The 21,562-nt window shown below is 44.2% G+C and overlaps 1 protein-coding gene across 1 annotated transcript; it reads left to right on the plus strand.

The window, feature by feature from the left end:
* Nucleotides 1-8,709: 8,709 nt before the first annotated feature.
* chodl (chondrolectin) lies at nucleotides 8,710-21,423 on the plus strand (the record flags this gene model as incomplete). Its single annotated transcript, XM_038711409.1, is given in 8 exon segments — nucleotides 8,710-9,258; nucleotides 13,409-13,584; nucleotides 14,039-14,205; nucleotides 14,620-14,777; nucleotides 15,386-15,436; nucleotides 18,802-18,885; nucleotides 18,958-19,054; nucleotides 19,626-21,423. Coding segments are annotated over 8 exon segments (906 nt in total). The 3' UTR covers nucleotides 19,708-21,423.
* Nucleotides 21,424-21,562: the final 139 nt, after the last annotated feature.

Raw genomic sequence — 21,562 nt, forward strand, 5'->3', positions numbered from 1 at the left:
CCGTTCTCGCCCGCCTGCTGAATGTAGCTCGTCAGTGTAATTTATCGTGAACCGACCAATCAGCTGAGCCGCGGCCTGGGATGTGAGACGAGCAGAGCGCTGTTCGTCGTTCCCTCGCCTGCCGCGTCATGTTTGTGTAGTCTATACCTGGTCTCTGTCCATCTGCTCATGTCCAGGGACCAGAGAGCAGTGTGGGTAAATGACACTGACACGAGGCGGGTTAGATGTGACCTGCGGTAGTGACAGATGAGGCCGGGGGCTGGTTCCAGGGAGGCGGCACAGCCGAGGTCACAGTCTGAAGAGAGGCGTGAGCGCGAGATCAGGACAGCGTTTTCTACAGGGGGGTTTAAATTCTTAAACCTCCCTCGCTCTTCAGCAGAGCGAGGGAGGTTTAAGAAGGTTCCCCCGTGTGGCGCTCTGCTGTTCCCCGTGTGGCGCTCTGCTGAGTCGGGCTCTGTTCTGTCCTGTTGCAGCGTTAAATAAAGACGAGCGGATAGTGAATAGTTGGGTGCGTTTCTGAGCACCACACGTTCAAGTGGCCCCGACAGGCCACACCGGTCACACAGGAGCCGGGTCCCCTGGTCCCCTGGCCCCCTGGTCCCCTGGTCCCCTGGCCCCCTGGCCCCCTGGTCCCCTGCCCCCTGGCCCCCTGGTCCCCTTAGTCTCAGACTTCTGTGGGGAAGCACTGAACCTCTTCTCTCTCTCTCTCCTGCAGAAGTCGAGCCGGCTCTACCAGGTCTCCGTGGGCCAGTGTCTCTCCGTTGCTCAGCCGGTCGGGCCCAAGGGTTACGTCTCCATGGCGATATGCGACGCCTCCGAGGCACAGCAGTGGCAGCTGGAGGGCTGAGCGGGACGGGGCCCCGCCCCCTCAGTGACGGACAGTTTGTTTTAGAGACAATCAGGTTTTTGTGTTTTTACTGTTTTAGTTTCTCTCAGGACGACTTTTATTAACCAGCTGATTTTATTTAGGTTCATGTCTTTAAAACTGCTCCAGGTTCAGTTCCAGGTTCAGTTCCAGGTTCAGCTCCAGGTTCAGCTCCAGGTTCAGTTCCAGGTTCAGTTCCAGGTTCAGCTCCAGGTTCAGTTCCAGGTTCAGTTCCAGGTTCAGCTCCAGGACAGACTGAACAAACTGCATGGAAACATCCTGGAATACTTTGGATTACAGAGAAATAACCAGCAGAAGGAGTTTTCTTTTACTTTTCTTTTTTAGGCTTCCAGGCCAGACCTTGAAAGTCCTGGAGGAACACTATGAACTTGGTGACGTGTGACCCGTCAGGACAGACTCGATATTTCCAGTTTCTCTCCAGGCGACCTGGAACGTGTTGCTATTTATTTAAACGGCCTGATGTAGTCTCCAGGAGCCGTCAGGTGACGTCTGTCGTCATGTCGATGTGTAACTCACCTGCGTGACGTCACGGTCAGGTGACGTCACGGTCAGGTGACAGCAGCCAGGAGGTTGCGTCATTGTGTCTTTGTGTCATTTCATCTTCAATAAATCTTTTAAACCCACAGACTGAAGAGCCGACGTGTTTGTTGTGATCCGGGTAGCTCGTTAGCTCGTTAGCTCGCTGGCTAACAGGAGCAGTAAATCCTCCGGACTGTGAACCAGGTCTCAGAGGAGCTTCAGGGAACCCGCATGGGACGACAGCTGCTCAGTGTCGGACTCTCCGGCTCTTTTAAAGTTCTGCCAATATGATGTCATACGTACATTTTAACCCTGGTGTAGCTCAGGATCGGGGTCTCATTTCTAAACGGTGCGTTCGTACAGAACAGGGCTGGAAACGTGCGGACGCCACTTCCCGAGCGAAGGCTGTGATCTCTAACAAACAGAGCTGACAGTCAGTAAACTCTGAACCACGCGGACGCACAGAAAGAGGAGAGAAACGGCGCCTCACACGGCAGAAGGAGGAAACTGTTGGAAATGATGGTGGAACATAAATCCAGATCTGCCCTCCGAGTATTCCAGGCTTAAAGCCTTTCTGAAGAAACAAAGTGGCAAAAAAATGGGTAACGGGTTTGACCTGAGCTCCGTCTCCACATCACCGTAGCAGCTCTTTCACTTTGCAAACCTGAAGGCAGCATGCAGGTAACTCAGCAGAGCTGCGGTCCGGAGGATTTCAGGTGTCAGATGGTAGCGAGGAGGAAGAGAAACACGTGTTTGATGAAGGCTTTTCGTTCAGCTCGTCTGCAGCAGAACAGCTGCTCGACAGTCAGGGTCCAGACTCGGGTCGCTTTTAAAAAGAGCCGATCCGTTTCGGATTTGGACCACATCTGGAAGTGGCCCAGTTCCGAACTGGAAAAGATTCCATGTGACTCAGGCCTGTTTCTGAGATCAGGTCTGAGTCACATTGGCCTGCAGGCTGAACGCAGCCTTATTCAAGGCTCCTGGAATCTCCCTGATTTCATTCATCACCACTAAATCCCCTCTCAAGATCTTCTCAAGGACCACTACAAACTGCTTAAAGTCCCCCGAAACCTCTTCATGAACCCTGGAATCGGACGAAATACTCAAGGATCTCTACATGTTTCTCAAGGCCCCTGGAATCCAGTAGAAACTGCCCAAACCTCCACACGGACAAACTCTTCAAGGACACCTGGAACCTCCAAAGACCTAACTTCTACAGAACTCCCCCAAAATAAGGACTCCTGGAGTCTGACCGGACATCCTTCTCAAGGACTCCTTGAAACTCTTGAAGGTCCACTAGAAACTGTGCAAGGGGCCCTGGAACCTCCTGACGCCTGGAAACTACTAAATATCTCCCTAAAACTAATGACTCCTGGAATCAGACCTGATCTGAACTGCCCAAGGATGACATCGGCCTTCTCAAGGACTCCTTGAAACTCCTGAAAGTCCACTAGAAACTGTGCAAGGATTCTGCCTCTGAGGAGGAGAGTGGTTTGGAAGCTCGTCCTGCTGACTGTGTTGGTGAGAGACGTTTCAAGGCTTCAAGGCCTTTAAAACGTTTCCAGGAGTCGGGTTTCTAAGGAGTTTCCAGCAAACAGGTTCCAGGGTTCGTTGTGGGTCTCTGAAGGGTCTTTAAGGGGTTCTGCTGTGAAGAGGTCAGAGAAGTCCTTCAAGGTCTAAGGAGGTTCCAGGAGGTCTTCAAGGTGTTTGTGTAGCTTTCATCTAAATCAGATGCAGCTTTATTGTAAAGTAGTTTTCCAGGTATTCCAGGACCTACATAAATATAAAGACATGAAATAAAAGTTAGTCATGAGAGAGATTCCAGGGCCTTGAGCAGGTTCCAGGACCACAGAGGAGGATGTGTTAATGCACATTGATTTTCACAGCCGGTCGTATTGCAGAGCTTTCAGAGTTAATGTGACATCATGCAGTCTGAGCGGCTGCCAGCTGATTGGACGCTCGGACAGAATCGACCTCATAAATCCACATTTACAAATTTAGAGAAACTTTATTGATCTGCAGCTCTCTGACAGAACGTCGTGTCTGTGTGCGACTGACACACAAATTACCGTTCTGTGTGTGCGCTTCAAAAACTACGAAGCAGGCCTCCAGGAGTCCCTTGAGGGGGGTCTCTACGGTCCTGGAGGACGCTCAAGGGTCCCTCCAATCAGGTTCACGGTTTGCGTTACAGAAAAGCTCCTCTCGCACTCTGCAGAGGTCGGAGGAGGAAGAAGGGTTTACGAATAGACAGAAGAAGAAGAGCACAGGAAGTGATGTCAGAGGTTAGAGAGAGGGACGCCGCTGCTCCGATGGCGTGCGGCAGCTCGTTCCACCGTCGTGGTGTCACAGATGAGAACAGGGACTGAGGTCGCTTTGTGTGAAGCGATGGCAGAGACAGGCGGCGTTCGTTGGAGGAGCGTAGCGGCCCAGAATGAACGTGTGCTTGGATTATGGCGTTTAGGCTGATGGTGCAGACGTCCCTCTGGACGCAGCATCAGGGACTTGGATCTGGGGCCCCCGGGGAGCCGGCGGAGGTCAGGGGCCGCTGAGCTCTGAACCCTCTGTGGACGAGCTGCCAGGAGGGCAGACAGGTAACCGTGGCGAAACCAGCCAGCCGCCTGTTTGTCGCTAGCTAAAGTTAGCATCCCAGCTAACACCACAGTTAATGTGAATTACACCTAGCTAATCAAGCTAGCTAGCTGCACCCTCTCGTCCAAATACGGTCGCGTCCGGTGCCGCTGGTTGCAAAAACTCAACATAGCGGCGCCCTATCGGCCAAAATTCAAGGCTTCCGCAGTCCACAACCCAGCGGGTGACGTCACCATGACTACGCCCACTTCCTATATACAGTCTGTGGCGGCTGTGAAACTCCTCTGGAGCTAATGTTGGCAGGATGATGCGGTGATCCCGCCTGAACCCCGCTGAGCTGCTTCTGCAGACGCCTGGTTGGAAAATCAGCCGTAACTAGACCAGTAAGACCAGTACGACCAGTAAGACCAGTACGACCAGTAAGACCAGTACGACCAGTAAGACCAGTACGACCAGTAAGACCAGTAAGACCAGGGACCAACCCTCCTCCCTGACCTGCAGCTCCAGATAACACAGCAGAAAGCCTCTGTGTGCGTGTGCATGAGTGCGTGTGCGTGGTAATCAGCGGTAAGTGCAGTGTGTTTCTGGAGACGATCAGCCGCCTGCAGCCGATCAATACTGGGAGAGATCTAACAGGTGTGTGTGTGTGTGTGTGTGTGTTACTGTGTGTGTGTTACTGTGTGTGTGTGTGTGTGTGTGTACTGTGTGTGTGTGTGTGTTACTGTGTGTGTGTGTGTGTGTTACTGTGTGTGTGTGTGTGTTACTGTGTGTGTGGTGTGTGTTACTGTGTGTGTGTTACTGTGTGTGTGTGTGTGTGTGTTACTGTGTGTGTTACTGTGTGTGTGTGTGTGTGTGTGTGTGTTACTGTGTGTGTGTGTTACTGTGTGTGTTACTGTGTGTGTGTTACTGTGTGTGTGTGTGTGTGTGTGTTACTGTGTGTGTGTGTGTTACTGTGTGTGTGTGTGTTACTGTGTGTGTGTGTGTGTGTTACTGTGAGTGTGTGTGTGTGTGTGTTACTGTGTGTGTGTGTGTGTGTGTGTTATTGTGTGTGTGTGTGTTACTGTGTGTGTGTGTGTGTGTTACTGTGTGTGTGTGTGTGTGTGTGTGTTACTGTGTGTGTGTGTGTGTGTGTGTTACTGTGTGTGTTACTGTGTGTGTTACTGTGTGTGTTACTGTGTGTGTGTGTGTTTCCACGACTTCATTATGTAAATCTCTTGTTTACACACAGTGAGGTCGTGAGTGGTTGTCGGCTGAACTCAGAACTTCCTGTCAGAGTTCAGCCTCTGGTCAACAAACACTTTCAGACTCTCAGTGTTGATCTGGGAGGAGCTGTAGAGGCGGGCTGAATTGACGCCGGGTCAGGCGTGGTTTCCGTGCGGCGTGCGTGGCGAGCGAGGACGATCGGATGAACCTCTGTCACAAACTTTGCTGTGTCCACCACTGTCAGTGCGACCTTTTCTCTCACAGCGTCGGCACAGAGCGGTGATCGCCGTCTGCGACACAACGCTGGCTATGAAGTAAAGAGTGTGAACAGTAAAACGTAGCTAACTCGGCTCTGGACCGCCTCCCTGTCCTCTGCATGATGAAGGCAGCACGCTGCTGCCCTGTTAGCATTGTTCGTTAGCAAACATCAACACAGTGGACGCTGTAGCGCTACCGCAGACTAGCGTTTGGTAGTATTGCGGTACGACGGACACACAAGTATAGATGCACGCACGTAGCTGCGCACGTAGCTGCGCATGTAGCTGCGCACGTAGCCCCTACGCAGGATAATAAATGAAGCTTAACGGTCCCTCACTCTCTTCAGGGTAAATAGTTTTCCTCTCAATGAGACACAAATTCCAGTAAAGTTCAAATGAACTCAGGTTTAGTGACAAGCCACGCCCCTAATACACAGCTGGCCAATCACAGCGCAGTATAGAACTCACTCCGTTGAGAAAAATGTTGCTAATGTTAGCTAACGTCCTGCTGACTGTTACGTGATAAAGCTGTTGAACGGAGGCCTGCCGGCTGCACAGGAACAGCGCTGATCCTGTCAGGTGGTCCGGTGGTGTCACAGAAGCCCTCGTTGACTCGTGGCGTTCAGCTGAGCTGTGTGTGTGTGGCCGAGCAGGAAGACCGATAAACATCTGAAACAGCATCATCTTGTGTTAATCGTCAACGGGCAGAGCGGTCCCCGGGGCCGAAGAGCGTGAGCACGTGGATCGTGATCCGCGGCTTCACAGCAGGAGTTTAAACCGCCTTTCTGAAACCGGACGTCCGGCTTGGTGATTCGTTAACGCGTTCACACATCAGCCTGAAGCGTCTGATTGTTTCACGTAACCGTGTTAAAGACTCGGGTCGAGTGTCAGGGTCTAAGTGTGTCGGTAAAATGATCCGATGACACACACACACATTACTGGAACACTTTAACACACTTACAGTACAACACCAGGCCGTAGAGCCTTAACGTCAGCTTCACACTGTCTGTACTCACTCAGCTGATTAATGTCTCTGCGTCTGTAGTTAATTAACAACGGTTTGTTGTATGGTTTCATTCTCTGAACGATGTGTCAACGTCAGAGAGAAAATGTGTTTCTCATTATTGGCATGAATGTATGACAACAGTGTTGCCATATAAAGAACATGAGAACAATTAATTTCATTAAATAAGTAAATAAAAAATAAATGTGTGTATATTAAAGTGTGCGGAGGTTTCACAGGTGGTGAGTTCAGTGTTTTCGTGCTGCGTTCAGGGACCGTCTGCACGCCTGAAAGCGGTCAATCCAGACTAGTGAGCGGCGCTGAGAGCAGCTCAGGCTTCTATTGATCTCCGTTCTCCATCAGAGGAACAATAAAGTGTTTCTGCCCCCCCCCCCCCCCCCCACGCTCCCTAACGATCGTAAAGATTCCCAACATCTGCGGCCGCGCTGAAATCCATCACGCCGTTTAAAGCTGCGGCTGTCATTTCAGATGTGTTATGATTCAGTTTATGATCACCTCAAATCAATAACAGGAGCTCAGAGAAACATTAAAGGGTTTGTTTCCTTCCCCTGACACAGCGTTTGGTACTACGAGGTACTTTTCTCTCGTAGTATTACTGCCATCGATACTTCTGGTACTACAGCTGAGACACTGAGAGCCCAGCGGCAAAAACTCTTTTTAGCTTCAGCTGCAGAAATGACAGGCTGATGGTGATGATGGCGGTGATGATGTCAGCGGTTTGGTTGGTCTGGCTGGAGGCGATGAAAAACCTCGACCTCATTTTCTGTCTGTGTCCAGTGCACGGCTAACCTGGGCCCCTTATTAACCCTACTGAAATGTTCACAGATGTTTCGTTGGATTTTTATGATTTTTATTCTTCCAGGTCGCGGCCAAGACGGTAAGTGCTGCAGAAAGGTCACCACAGCAACGGCAGGTGAAAACATTCGCACACTTTTACCTCTAGGCGGCGCTATTAGCGGAAGGCGCATATCGAAAACCTTACATCCACGCGTTCGAGCTGACTCTCGTATAGGCCACACCCATTTCATAATTTCGATCGGCACCAGATCTCTGAGGGAATTTTGATCCGATAACAAATGTTTGCTAAAAACAGGATGTGATGTCATATCTCAGGTTTGCAACGTCGATCGACACAAAACTCAGTGCGGAACTACTGATTTTCACCTCGCACTGTGCGAGCAGACGACACGCGCTTTGCTAGCTTCCTCTCCTCGTTTACCAAAGGCCATCTACCTGACAGCCGCTGTCATCAGAGCAGCGGGGTTAACGTCAGGTCTTGAGTGTCCGTAACGAGTGAGTGGTGGAGCGAATGAGAGCGAGCGGCAGTAACGTGGATGTTAGCGCCAGCAGGTAACCTCGGCCTGACTCAGCAGGACTGGAAGGGGCGGAGTCACGTGACCACACCCACAGTAGTATGTTTTTAAGGGGAAAGTACATGAACACGCTGCAGGGAAAATATTTATTAATAGCCGACGTGGTGAAATTCCGTCGGTTTCGTTAATTGTCCAGCCCTACATGAGCGCACTGAAGAACTTTACATGACGTACTGCCTGTCATCATCTATCTGGGCTGCGTCCCCCCGTGCTCGACACTGATTGGTTTATAAATGAACGTCAACGTCAAAGGAACGAAGAGATGCGCATCTTTTCCAAAGAAGGTTAAAGTAAATAGCAGCGGGACCTGGTTGAAGACGCAGCGACGCCACAGAGGTCAAAGAGTCCATAATACAGTCAGAACTGAAGAAGCCTCTCAGAAGAGGGACGGGGCGTCTTCTAGTCTCTTCAGCCGGGTCCAGCTGCTTTTCATTTTAACCTTCGTTTGGTAACCTTTGTGGGTGGTGATGGCGCATAGAGAAGATGCCTGCCTTTGGTGAGACATCCACCATTGTGTCCCTGAGCAAGACACTAAACCCCTCGTTGCTCCAGAGGCGTGTGACCTCTGACATGTACAGCGATTGTAAGTTGCTTTGGATAAAAGCGTTAAATAAATGAATAAATGTAATGTAACCATGAGCTGGATGAACCTCCGCCGACATCAGGCACATCTCTGCGTCATTATGAAGCTGGAAGACCAGAAACAAGCGAGTGACGCCTCTGATGTGCCCGTACAGTCCTGATGAAGACGAGGATCCTCTTCAGCGCCTGAGACTCCAACCCAGATATCTACCTGTCCTCAGGTGTGAGGCGTGACGGGAGGGAACCGGCTCCACATGGATCGATGTGGAGACCGAGATCTGAAGTGTTTGTCTTAACGGCGAGCATCAGAGGAACTGTGAGTTTTCATCTATTGATCAGCGGCTCTGCTGGGAACCAATCAGCTTCCTGCGTGTAAGTGAATTAAACTGTGTGTGTGGCCCCCCAGGGCTTAATGAAAGAGGAGGTTACATCTGGGGCTGTGAGGGGCCGATCGATGAGAGGGAGGGAGAGAGAGAGGGGGAGGAGAGAGAGGGGGAGTCGGCGTGAGCAGCAGAAACGCTCTCTCCTCCTCACGCTTCACATCAGAGGGAGCAGAGACAACAGGAAGTGAGGAAGAGCAGGAAAATGGACATAAAGGCAGAAAAACGACTCCAGAGCTTTGATTTTGGACTTTTGTGAGAAAATCAAACCTTTACGGAGACGTAACCATCGACGCCCGAAGAGACACTTTATTTACTTTTTTCGCTAAGACAACAAACAAACAAACCTCCAGAATGACGGTGTTTTGCTCCGTGATGCAGGTAACCCTCGGGGTCGTCATGGCGTCGATGGTCGCCCGGGGGGGTGGAGCGCGGGTGGTGAGCGGTGAGTTCAGAAATGAAAGTAAAGATGTAATTTACTCTTTCTTTTACCGTCAGTGCTGTTGTTGTGTTGAGCCCAAACTAATTAATGAGTAAATATTTTTATTTATTTATCGGTTTCTGGTTGTTTTTTAACTTTTAAATGAGATCAAATTGCATGAAGTCCATCCCATACCTGAGGTTAATCATCAGTAATGGATTATAGATTTCAAGCATCGTGTGCATTAAAGGTTTTTTACCAATTAGTAAACCCATCATTTTACCTTAAAGCTGAAAATCCCAGGATCTTATGTTTTAAGTTTTTTTTACCCTTTAAAGAAAAACTTAAATAATGCTGATAATCCATTAAAACGCCTCAATATATTAGAATCAGTCATTTCAACCCAAACTTGGGGGGAGCCCACGTTCAGCTGTATAACCTGTAATGCTGTTTTTCTTATTTAAAGAAACATTTGAACCATTAAATACGTGTTATCCCTTTAGTTATATATATGTGTTCATTCAGCCAAAGTCTGTTAAACAGAGAGTAGAGTAACGTTCTGCTCTGTTCCATTTTAAATCTGTTAACAGGACCTGAGTCGTTTTAATTTGACAGTTCAGCTGATGTTAGCGTTTTGTTAATATTTAATTTAGCTGTCTTTTGTCCATATTTTCCCCTCAAGGTTTTAATTTTAAAGAGTCACAGTGTTAAAATGTTGCATGCTGTTGCTCATCTGTCTTTGTTTCAACTACCACTCCAGCTTCTAATACTACTAAATGTCCATTCAGGACTCCGGGTTAGAGTGTTTATTAATCCTTCCCACTTCAAGAGAAATCACATGAAACCATACTGAGCTCCCTAAAAACATTGATTTCATCTCTTTTCTTACGATGAATGATTTAACTATATCTTATAATGTATATTAATGTGCTTTGATTTTCAGTGATTGGTGCTTTTACAGTCCTTTCACTGGAGAACAGCATGTAGTACAAACCGTCTGTTGTCTTCTTTGAGTTGTATCGTGTGTTGGCAGCACTGCCCTGAATAACGGGCACGCTAATACAGCAAATCTGAGTTTGAGAGAGAGAGACGGAGGGAGAGAGAGGGAGACGGGCTGATAGCAGACAGATATATGGAGCTCTTTAGTGGCTTTAACAGTAAAGTGATGATGGTGCAGAAGAGAATCCAGCTAATCACTTAAAGTAGCTCTGAGTGTGTGCGAGGCTGTTTTAACCAGACTGAGTATTAATCACTGCAGCTATTCACTGGGCATACACACACACACACACACACACACACACACACACACACCACACACACACACACACACATACACACATACACACATACACATACACACACACATATACACTAACACACACACACATACACACACACACATACACACACACACATATACACTAACACACACACATATACACTAACACACATACACACACACACACACACATACACACACACACACACACCACACACATATACACTAACACACACACACACACACACACACACACACACACACACATATACACTAACACACATACACACACACACATACACTAACACACATACACACACACACACACACACACACACACACATATACACTAACACACACACACACTGTAACACACACACACACACACACACACACACACACACTAACACACACACACACACACACACACTGTAACACACACACACACACACACTGTGACACACACTGCCAGTGTTTTGTTGCTGTAGTTTTCTCACAGTGACTGATGTAAAGATACCAGCCATACTGTCTCTATGTACAGTGATACAGTCACATCACAAATATAGTCAAGTCTACTTGGTATAGATGGAGGGAGAAGGATGACGAGTAGTCAGAAACCAAGAAAGAGCCAAACATTCTAGTAAGAGCCAAGCTCCCGAGTCAGAAACAAAGAAAGAGCCAAACATTCTAGTAAGAGCCAAGCTCCCGAGTCAGAAACAAAGAAAGAGCCAAGCTTCCGAGTCAGGAAACAAAGAAAGAGCCAAGCTTCCGAGTCAGAAACCAAGATAGAGCCAAACATTCTAGTAAGAGCCAAGCTCCCGAGTCAGAAACAAAGAAAGAGCCAAGCTCCCGAGTCAGAAACAAAGAAAGAGCCAAGCTTCCGAGTCAGAAACCAAGAAAGAGCCAAGCTTCCGAGTCAGAAACCAAGAAAAGCCAAGCTTCCGAGTCAGAAACCAAGATAGAGCCAAACATTCTAGTAAGAGCCAAGCTCCCTAGTCAGAAACCAAGAAAGAGCCAAGCTTCCAAGTCAGAAACCAAGAAAGAGCCAAACTCCTAGTCAGAAACCAAGAAAAAGTCAAACTCCCTAGTCAGAAACCAAGACAGAGCCAAGCTCCCTAGTCAGAAAAAATAAAGAGCCAAGCTCCCTAGTCAGAAACAAATAAAGAGCCAAGCTCCCTAGTCAGAAACAAATAAAGAGCCAAGCTCCCTAGTCAGAAACCAAGAAAGAGCCAAGCTTACGAGTCAGAAACCAAGAAAGAGCCAAGCTCCCTAGTCAGAAACCAAGAAAAAGCCAAGCTTCCTAGTAAGACCCAAGCTCCCTAGTCAGAAACCAAGAAAAAGCCAAGCTTCCAAGTCAGAAACCAAGAAAGAGCCAAGCTCCCTAGTCAGAAACCAAGAAAAAGCCAAGCTTCCGAGTCAGAAACCAAGGAAAAACCAAACATCCTAGTAAGAGCCAAGCTCCCTAGTCAGAAGCCAAGAAAGAGCCAAACTTTCTAGTAAGAGCCAAGCTCCCTAGTCAGAAACCAAGAAAAAGCCAAACATTCTAGTAAGAGCCAAGCTCCCTAGTCAGAAACCAAGAAAAAGCCAAACATTCTAGTAAGAGCCAAGCTCCCTAGTCAGAAACCAAGAAAGAGCCAAGCTTACGAGTCAGAAACCAAGAAAGAGCCAAGCTTCCGAGTCAGAAACCAAGAAAGAGCCAAGCTTCCGAGTCAGAAACCAAGAAAAAGTCAAACTCCCTAGTCAGAAACCAAGACAGAGCCAAGCTCCCTAGTCAGAAACAAGTAAAGAGCCAAGCTCCCTAGTCAGAAACCAAGAAAGAGCCAAGCTTACGAGTCAGAAACCAAGATAGAGCCAAACATTCTAGTAAGAGCCAAACTCCCTAGTCAGAAACCAAGAAAAAGCCAAACTCCCTAGTCAGAAACCAAGAAAGAGCCAAGCTTCCGAGTCAGAAACCAAGAAAGAGCCAAGCTTCCGAGTCAGAAACCAAGAAAAAGCCAAGCTTCCGAGTCAGAAACCAAGAAAGAGCCAAGCTTCCTAGTAAGACCCAAGCTCCCTAGTCAGAAACCAAGAAAGAGCCAAGCTTCCAAGTCAGAAACCAAGAAAGAGCCAAACTCCCTAGTCAGAAACCAAGAAAAAGTCAAACTCCCTAGTCAGAAACCAAGACAGAGCCAAGCTCCCTAGTCAGAAACAAATAAAGAGCCAAGCTCCCTAGTCAGAAACCAAGAAAGAGCCAAGCTCCCTAGTCAGAAACAAATAAAGAGCCAAGCTCCCTAGTCAGAAACCAAGAAAGAGCCAAGCTTACGAGTCAGAAACCAAGAAAGAGCCAAGCTTCCGAGTCAGAAACCAAGAAAGAGCCAAGCTTCCTAGTAAGACCCAAGCTCCCTAGTCAGAAACAAAGAAAGAGCCAAGCTTCCAAGTCAGAAACCAAGAAAGAGCCAAGCTCCCTAGTCAGAAACCAAGAAAAAGCCAAGCTTCCGAGTCAGAAACCAAGGAAAAACCAAACATCCTAGTAAGAGCCAAGCTCCCTAGTCAGAAGCCAAGAAAGAGCCAAACTTTCTAGTAAGAGCCAAGCTCCCTAGTCAGAAACCAAGAAAAAGCCAAACATTCTAGTAAGAGCCAAGCTCCCTAGTCAGAAACCAAGAAAAAGCCAAACATTCTAGTAAGAGCCAAGCTCCCTAGTCAGAAACCAAGAAAGAGCCAAGCTTACGAGTCAGAAACCAAGAAAGAGCCAAGCTCCCGAGTCGGAAACCAAGAAAGAGCCAAGCTTCCGAGTCGGAAACCAAGAAAGAACAAAGCATGAAAGATTAAGCATGAAGCAAGCTTCCTAGTTAAGGCCTAAGGTGTCAACCAACCCAAAGTTGGACTATATTGACAATGACTGTCTTCCTCTCTCAGGTCAGACGTTGTGTTTGGGTGGTCCAGAGCATCCCTGCTATAAGATTGCATATTTCCATGACGTTAAGAGCCGTGTCGCCTTCCAAGAGGCAAATCAGGCCTGCAAGATGGACAGCGGGTCACTGCTTAGCATCGAGAGCCCGGACGAGCAGAGAGACATCGAAAACCTGCTGCAGGTGAGACGGACACATGGGAACCTATTTAAATGATCTGTAGTGCACGGTCAATGGCGTGTCCAACTCCACAAGGGTTGTATTTAGTCTCTTCATTGATTAGTTTCACTGGATGAACGTGGACTGTGTGTGAAAACTTTTTGGATGTGTAGAAGAACACAGAACAAGAATTAACATTAGATCCTGACCGATCCTGTCGGCGTGTCGGGAGATTTAAATAATCATGTGCCGTGTGCGTAAATGCACACAGGGTCTTTCTTAATGAGGCCTGCTTTATCCGAACTGGAACCCGCCTATAGCAGGGAAATACTACGCCATTGATTTCAGACCAGGTTTTTGTTAAGAGCAACGACACTGGTGCTGCGCCGCTTTGTGCCGGGTAAAAGATATGGCCCAGGTCTTCTTCATCTCTTTGTGTTCCCCCTCTCATTTTACTCTTCTTCCCACTCGTCTCCAGGAGCTGCGTTCAGGAGCAGTGGGTGGAGCAGGGGGAGGTATAGCAGATGGTGATTTCTGGATCGGTCTGACTCGGAGGGACGGAGTCGATCACACTGAACTTAGCAACACCTTCACTTCCTGTCCACAGCTCTACTACTGGACCGACGGCAGTCTAGCCCCCTTCAGGTGAGTGTGATGTTAATGCTGCATCACTTGATTGACTTGAAGCCCCACAAACATAAACAGGATGATCAGGTTGTCACTCCAGCTCTAGGTGATTAGAACTTTTTGTTATTTATTTGTTGAGGTAGTTTGGAGAAAGTTGCAGAATCGGCTTTATCACCAAGTAGGTTTATACATGCAAGGAATTTTCTCTGGTGACTTGGTGCATACCAATAAACATAAAATATATAAATATTAAATTGACTTCAATGTTGAATAAAAAAAGAATATGTGCAGTGACACACTCCTAAAATAGGCATCAGAAGGTCGAGTGTGAAATATCTGACAATAACGGACAAACTGCACACCTGCAGGGCAGAGAAACACTAAGGGGGGCGGGGCTTAGCATACAGCCAAGGACTAATGATGATGTTGTAGGAACTGGTATTTCGACGAGCCGTCCTGCGGAGGAGAGGCCTGCGTTGTGATGTACCATCAGCCAACTGCACTTCCTGGTCTGGGCGGGGCTTATCTCTACCAATGGAACGACGACCGCTGCAACATGAAACACAATTTCATCTGCAAATATGAACCAGGTACCATCAGCCAATCAGCTTTACTCTCTGCTAAACTAATCAGGTGCCATCAGCCAATCAGCTTCACTCTCTGCTAAACTAATCAGGTGCCATCACCCAATCAGCTTTACTCTCTGCTAAACTAATCAGGTGCCATCAGCCAATCAGCTTCACTCTCTGCTAAACTAATCAGGTGCCATCAGCCAATCAGCTTCACTCTCTGCTAAACTAATCAGGTGCCATCAGCCAATCAGCTTCACTCTCTGCTAAACTAATCAGGTGCCATCAGCCAATCAGCTTCACTCTCTGCTAAACTAATCAGGTGCCATCAGCCAATCAGCTTCACTCTCTGCTAAACTAATCAGGTGCCATCAGCCAATCAGCTTTACTCTCTGCTAAACTAATCAGGTGCCATCAGCCAATCAGCTTCACTCTCTGCTAAACTAATCAGGTGCCATCAGCCAATCAGCTTCACTCTCTGCTAAACTAATCAGGTGCCATCAGCCAATCAGTTTCACTCTCTGGTACACACCAGAGGTGAGTTCAATCTCAAAACGGTTTGCAACATTTTGTTGGTGCTGAACTCGCCCCAGGTACCATCAGTTTGCTGTTTCATTTCTTTCTTTCAGAGAGCCATCTTATGAAGAAACAGGGTGACACACCTGGAGGGCGAGGCACAGGTGAGCAGGAAAGGCTTTATAAGGTCATAACTTGCATATTTTCCCCTTTCATTTCAAAATGCAAACTTCCATCATTGGAGATCTAATCGCTCCTGTGAGCTAATATATATATTTTAAAAACATTACCACACATTTATATATATATTGTATACATTTACTCACATTAATATATAGATTCTATATACATTAACACCTTTGTTGGGAGTTGCACGTTACAAAAGTAACGCAGTTATGGTAATGTACTGCTTTTTGTAACACAGTAATATAACGTATTACTAATAAAATTTTGGTAATATTTCAGTAATGCACATTACAACGTATTTTAACTGAAAATTAAGTGGTGTTTTGTTTTTCTACTGCAAAATGTTTCAGCACCAGAAATGAAACTCTTCACGTAAAAGACCAACTATTTTTCTTATTGCTGGAATTTGATGGTTGGTTGAGATTGTAGCCAGGGGGAGCTCAGATCCATTTAATCTGCACATCTCTAGAACCCACCTCTGCAGGCACATCTTACTATCTGAATAATGCGCTTGTTAAAGAGCACTGAAAGTAACTCAAAAGTAACGCTAAAGTTTTAAAGCATTACAATTCAGACACTGTAAAACTGTAATATAATTAATTACTCTTAAACAACAGTAACGAGTAATCTATAATGTATTACATTTTGTAAGTAACTGCCCAACACTGATTTTTAGATTTTACATAAACTAATGCAAATTTTCACACATTTAATATATAGATTTTATATAGATTCATGGACATTATCACACGTCAATGTATAGATTTTATATAGATTCATGCACATTATCACACATTAATACATAGATTTTATATAGATTCATGCACATTATCACACATCAATGTATAGATTTATATAGATTCATGCACATTATCACACATTAATACATAGATTTTATATAGATTCATGCACATTATCACACATCAATGTATAGATTTTATATAGATTCATGCACATTATCACACATTAATATATAGATTTTATATAGATTCATGCACATTATCACACATTAATACATCAATGTTATATACATTATTTTACATTAATATAGATTTTATATAGATTCATGCACATTATCACACATTAATATATAGATTTTATATAGATTCATGCACATTATCACACATTAATACATCAATGTTATATACATTATTTAACATTAATATATAGATTTTATATAGATTCATGCACATTATCACACATCAATGTATAGATTTTATATAGATTCATGCACATTATCACACATTAATACATCAATGTTATATACATTATTTAACATTAAATATAGATTTATATAGATTCATGCACATTATCACACATCAATGTATAGATTTTATATAGATTCATGCACATTATCACACATTAATATATAGATTTTATATAGATTCATGGACATTATCACACATTAATATATAGATTTTATGTAGATTCATGGACATTATCACACATTAATATATAGATTTTATATAGATTCATGGACATTATCACACATTAATATATAGATTTTATATAGATTCATGCACATTATCACACATTAATACATAGATTTTATATAGATTCATGCACATTATCACACATTAATGTATAGATTTTATGTAGATTCATGCACATTATCACACATTAATGTATAGATTTTATATAGATTCATGCACATTATCACACATTAATGTATAGATTTTATGTAGATTCATGCACATTAATGTATAGATTTTATATAGATTCATGCACATTATCACACATTAATACATCAATGTTATATACATTATTATACATTAATATATGGATTTATATAGATTCATGCACATTATCACACATTAATACATCAATGTTATATACATTATTTAACATTAATATATAGATTTTATATAGATTCATGCACATTATCACACATTAATACATCAATTATATACATTATTATACATTAATATATAGATTTTATATAGATTCATGCACATTATCACACATTAATATATGGATTTTATATAGATTCATGCACAGTATCACACATTAATACATCAATGTTATATACATTATTATACATTAATATAGATTTTATATAGATTCATGCACATTATCACACATTAATATATGGATTTATATAGATTCATGCACATTATCACACATTAATATATGGATTTTATATAGATTCATGCAAATTGTCACACATTAATACATCAATGTTATATACATTATTATACATTAATATATAGATTTTATATAGATTCATGTTATATTATTATACATTATATATAGATTTTATATAGATTCATGCACATTATCACACATTTATACATTATTATACATTAATACATAGATTTTATATAGATTCATGGACATTATCACACATTAATACATAGATTTTATATAGATTCATGGACATTATCACACATTAATGTATAGATTTTATATAGATTCATGCACATTATCACACATTAATATATAGATTTTATACAGATTCATGGACATTATCACACATTAATATATAGATTTTATACAGATTCATGGACATTATCACACATTAATATATAGATTTTATATAGATTCATGCACATTAATGTATAGATTTTATATAGATTCATGCACATTATCACACATTTATACATTATTATACATTAATACATAGATTTTATATAGATTCATGGACATTATCACACATTAATACATAGATTTTATATAGATTCATGGACATTATCACACATTAATGTATAGATTTTATATAGATTCATGCACATTATCACACATTAATATAGATTTTATACAGATTCATGGACATTATCACACATTAATATATAGATTTATACAGATTCATGGACATTATCACACATTAATATATAGATTTTATATAGATTCATGCACATTAATGTATAGATTTTATATAGATTCATGGACATTATCACACATTAATGTATAGATTTTATATGGATTCATGCACATTATCACACATTAATACATCAATGTTATATACATTATTATACATTAATACATAGATTTTATATAGATTCATGCACAGTAATATATAGATTTTATATAGATTCATGCACATCAATGTATAGATTTTATATAGATTCATGCACATTATCACACATTAATACATCAATGTTATATACATTATTATACATTAATACATAGATTTTATATAGATTCATGCACATCAATGTATAGATTTTATATAGATTCATGCACATTAATGTATAGATTTTATATAGATTCATGCACATTATCACACATTAATACATCAATGTTATATACATTATTATACATTAATACATAGATTTTATATAGATTCATGCACTCTTCCTGTAGCGCCACCATGAGGTCAACCTGTGCGTGTGTTTCTCCTCAGAGGCGACAGCAAGCGGAGGTGTGGTCAAACAGTCTGCAGGCAGTGAGGAGGTTCCCCCTCAGGTCACCATGGCTGGGGCTTCAGGTACACACTGACCTCTCACTGCCCTCCGACCTTTGACCTCTGCTTTGGTCTCATGGCTCTGTCTCTCTTCAGGCATGGTCCTGGTGTACGTGATCATCCCCACAATCCCCCTGCTGCTGCTCATCCTGGTGGCTTCTGGGACATGTTGTTTTCAGATGCTCAGTAGAAGGTAAGGCAGGAACTATACCTCCCAGCGGCCTCTGCTGCTGTTTACACCGTGACAACGGTTACTGCTGACGATGCAGGCGTGTATTCTGTGTGCGTGCAGTGCTTACTCAGTGATTATGACGGGTCAAACACTCAGATGTCTCGTTAACAAGAGGTGATTTACAGCAGCTGCTGGCTCCGGGCCCTGCTTAGCTCTGTGACGGAGTCAATAGCTGGCATCGCTTCACTCTCTCTTTAAATGCAGAGTAATGTTTGTGTGTGAAGCTGCTTGGGTTTGGAGGAGAGAGACTCAGAGACGAACGGAGACGAACGGACAAGACTGCAACTTTTGAGAGCCAAAAATAACCAATGTGCTTAAAAATCTAATGTGGCCGCATTACTCTCTGGGAGAAAAGCGGGGAAACGTTTGGCACGCTAACGTTAGCTACTGTTAGTCTAAATAGCCTAAAGCTGGAGGCATCAGTGATGCGTAGCTGGAAGCCACGGTAGAATAATCCTCCGATCACCTGCCGCTCATTAGTTAATATCATGGATATGTCGCCCGGCCCTAACCTGATGCTCTCTCCCCGCAGCGCTCCCCGCTCCAAGACCACCGTCAACCAATCAAACCTGTGGATCTCCAGGACACCCAAACCGGAGAGCATGGAGGTCTGACATCACAGTGACATCATCGGCTGGCGGAGGGGCGACGTCACTTCGCTGTTAAACTAATCATCATCATCATCATCATCGGTTGGTGTTGACGGACAGATTCAGGAGCGGGCGGAGCTTTAAGAGGACAATGATGTCAGCGCAGAGGGTTTTTTTTCATTTCTGGAGATTTACTGCAGTTTAACGCTTAAGTACAAATAGCTTGAATACTGACCCACCTGATTACTGTGTACTTATACTGCGTCTCTACAGACATGTTCTAGAGTACACACATTACTGCACATGTACATTCTAATACTCACCTGTACAGGTACTTCCCTCTGCTTCCTTTCCTCTCTTCCTATTTTGTGGATGCCTCCTTGCTTCCTTACCCTTCCCCTCCGGGTCTCCTTCTTTCCTTCCTGTTTCCCTCCTTCATCTCGTTCTTCCTTTCCTCTCCTCTTACAGAGAACGCTTCACCCATGTGTTTGAAGTTTAATTGATCGTGTACAGTTAATGAAGTGGGAGTGATCAGCAGCTGAGAGGGAAATGAAGCGTCCTCGGGGGGGTGGAGACTCTGCAGGCGTGCGTTTGATTTGTTAATTTAAAAGAGCCGAGATGAAAGAGAGGAAAGAGGCAGCACATGAAGATTCATTTTGCATCCCGTCTGAGCTGTTAAAAAGTGATCGATCGAATCTGAAACATGCTGAATATTTAATCTCTAAATTTAACGATAAACATCTCAGAAGTTTGTAATGCTTCACTTTAACACTTATTGATCATCTATAATCAGCATATAAACCTGTCAGCGGAGCTCCGCCTCCTGTAAACAGCTGTGTACAGATTATTACTGTTATTAACCAGTTATTACATGTTTATACGCTGACAATCAATAACAGAGTAAAAGTACTTCCTGTTTATCTGCAGAGCTGCTTGTTCCCAGGCAACGTGAACACACCGTGAACTAAAACATGCTTCTTTAAACTGCTCTCAGATCAGCTGAGGAACCTGATCACGTAGAACTGATTTCTCGCCTTGTCTGTTCGGACCGAATACTCACGGTTAGCCGATGACTGCAGCTCGCTAATTAATATTCGCTCTGTAGGTCGATTGAAAGCTTCAGCTGGACCCTGAACACGTCACCATGGAGTAGGTCAGCTCCATCAGCAGATAATCCAGCACAACTTTGTGTCACCTTGTAACGCCCTGGGTGACCTTCAGCGTCTTTTTTGTACGTATAGAGCTCCACGGTCAGGTTAGCAACAATAAATATGCAACAAGTTGTGAAACGTCAAAATTTGGTTAGTTTAGGCACCGAAACCAGTCGGGCAGATTTTGGTAACGTTGCTTTCAATAAGTAATATTCAGTGCTGACTTTTTGTTGTGCACGGTGGTCCAGCGTTTAACCCCAGAGCGGCGTGACGACAGATTAACGAGCGTTTGACCCCAGAGCGGCGTGACGACAGATTAACGAGCGTTTGACCCCAGAGCGGCGTGACGAGAGTTTAAACGCTCTTTCATGTCGTGTGCTTCATTTCTCTCTCAGAATCCTGGCTGACCAAGAAATAAACCCACCAATCAGCCCATTAACTCTGCCTGATTAATGCACCAATACCAAATTAATGGGATTTCACATCGTTCCAAGTTGCTGTCACCATGGAAACGCCAATGTGTCATCACATGTAGTGGCGTTTGTGTTTGTACGTCTGACAAAGTAATGAATTAAAGTCTTTCTGTGACTCCGAGTGTTTTTATGTGACACATACACACATTTATATCTGTAGACAGACCAGGACAGAGAGGGGGGGAGAGAGAGAGAGAGAGACCAGGACAGAGAGGGGGGGGGGAGGTAGAGAGAGAGAGAGAGACCAGGACAGAG

Source organism: Micropterus salmoides, unplaced genomic scaffold (genome assembly GCF_014851395.1).
Source record: "Micropterus salmoides isolate LMB-PRFRI ecotype aquatic unplaced genomic scaffold, ASM1485139v1 Ms_hic_scaffold_1, whole genome shotgun sequence".
Lineage (NCBI taxonomy): Eukaryota > Metazoa > Chordata > Actinopteri > Centrarchiformes > Centrarchidae > Micropterus > Micropterus salmoides.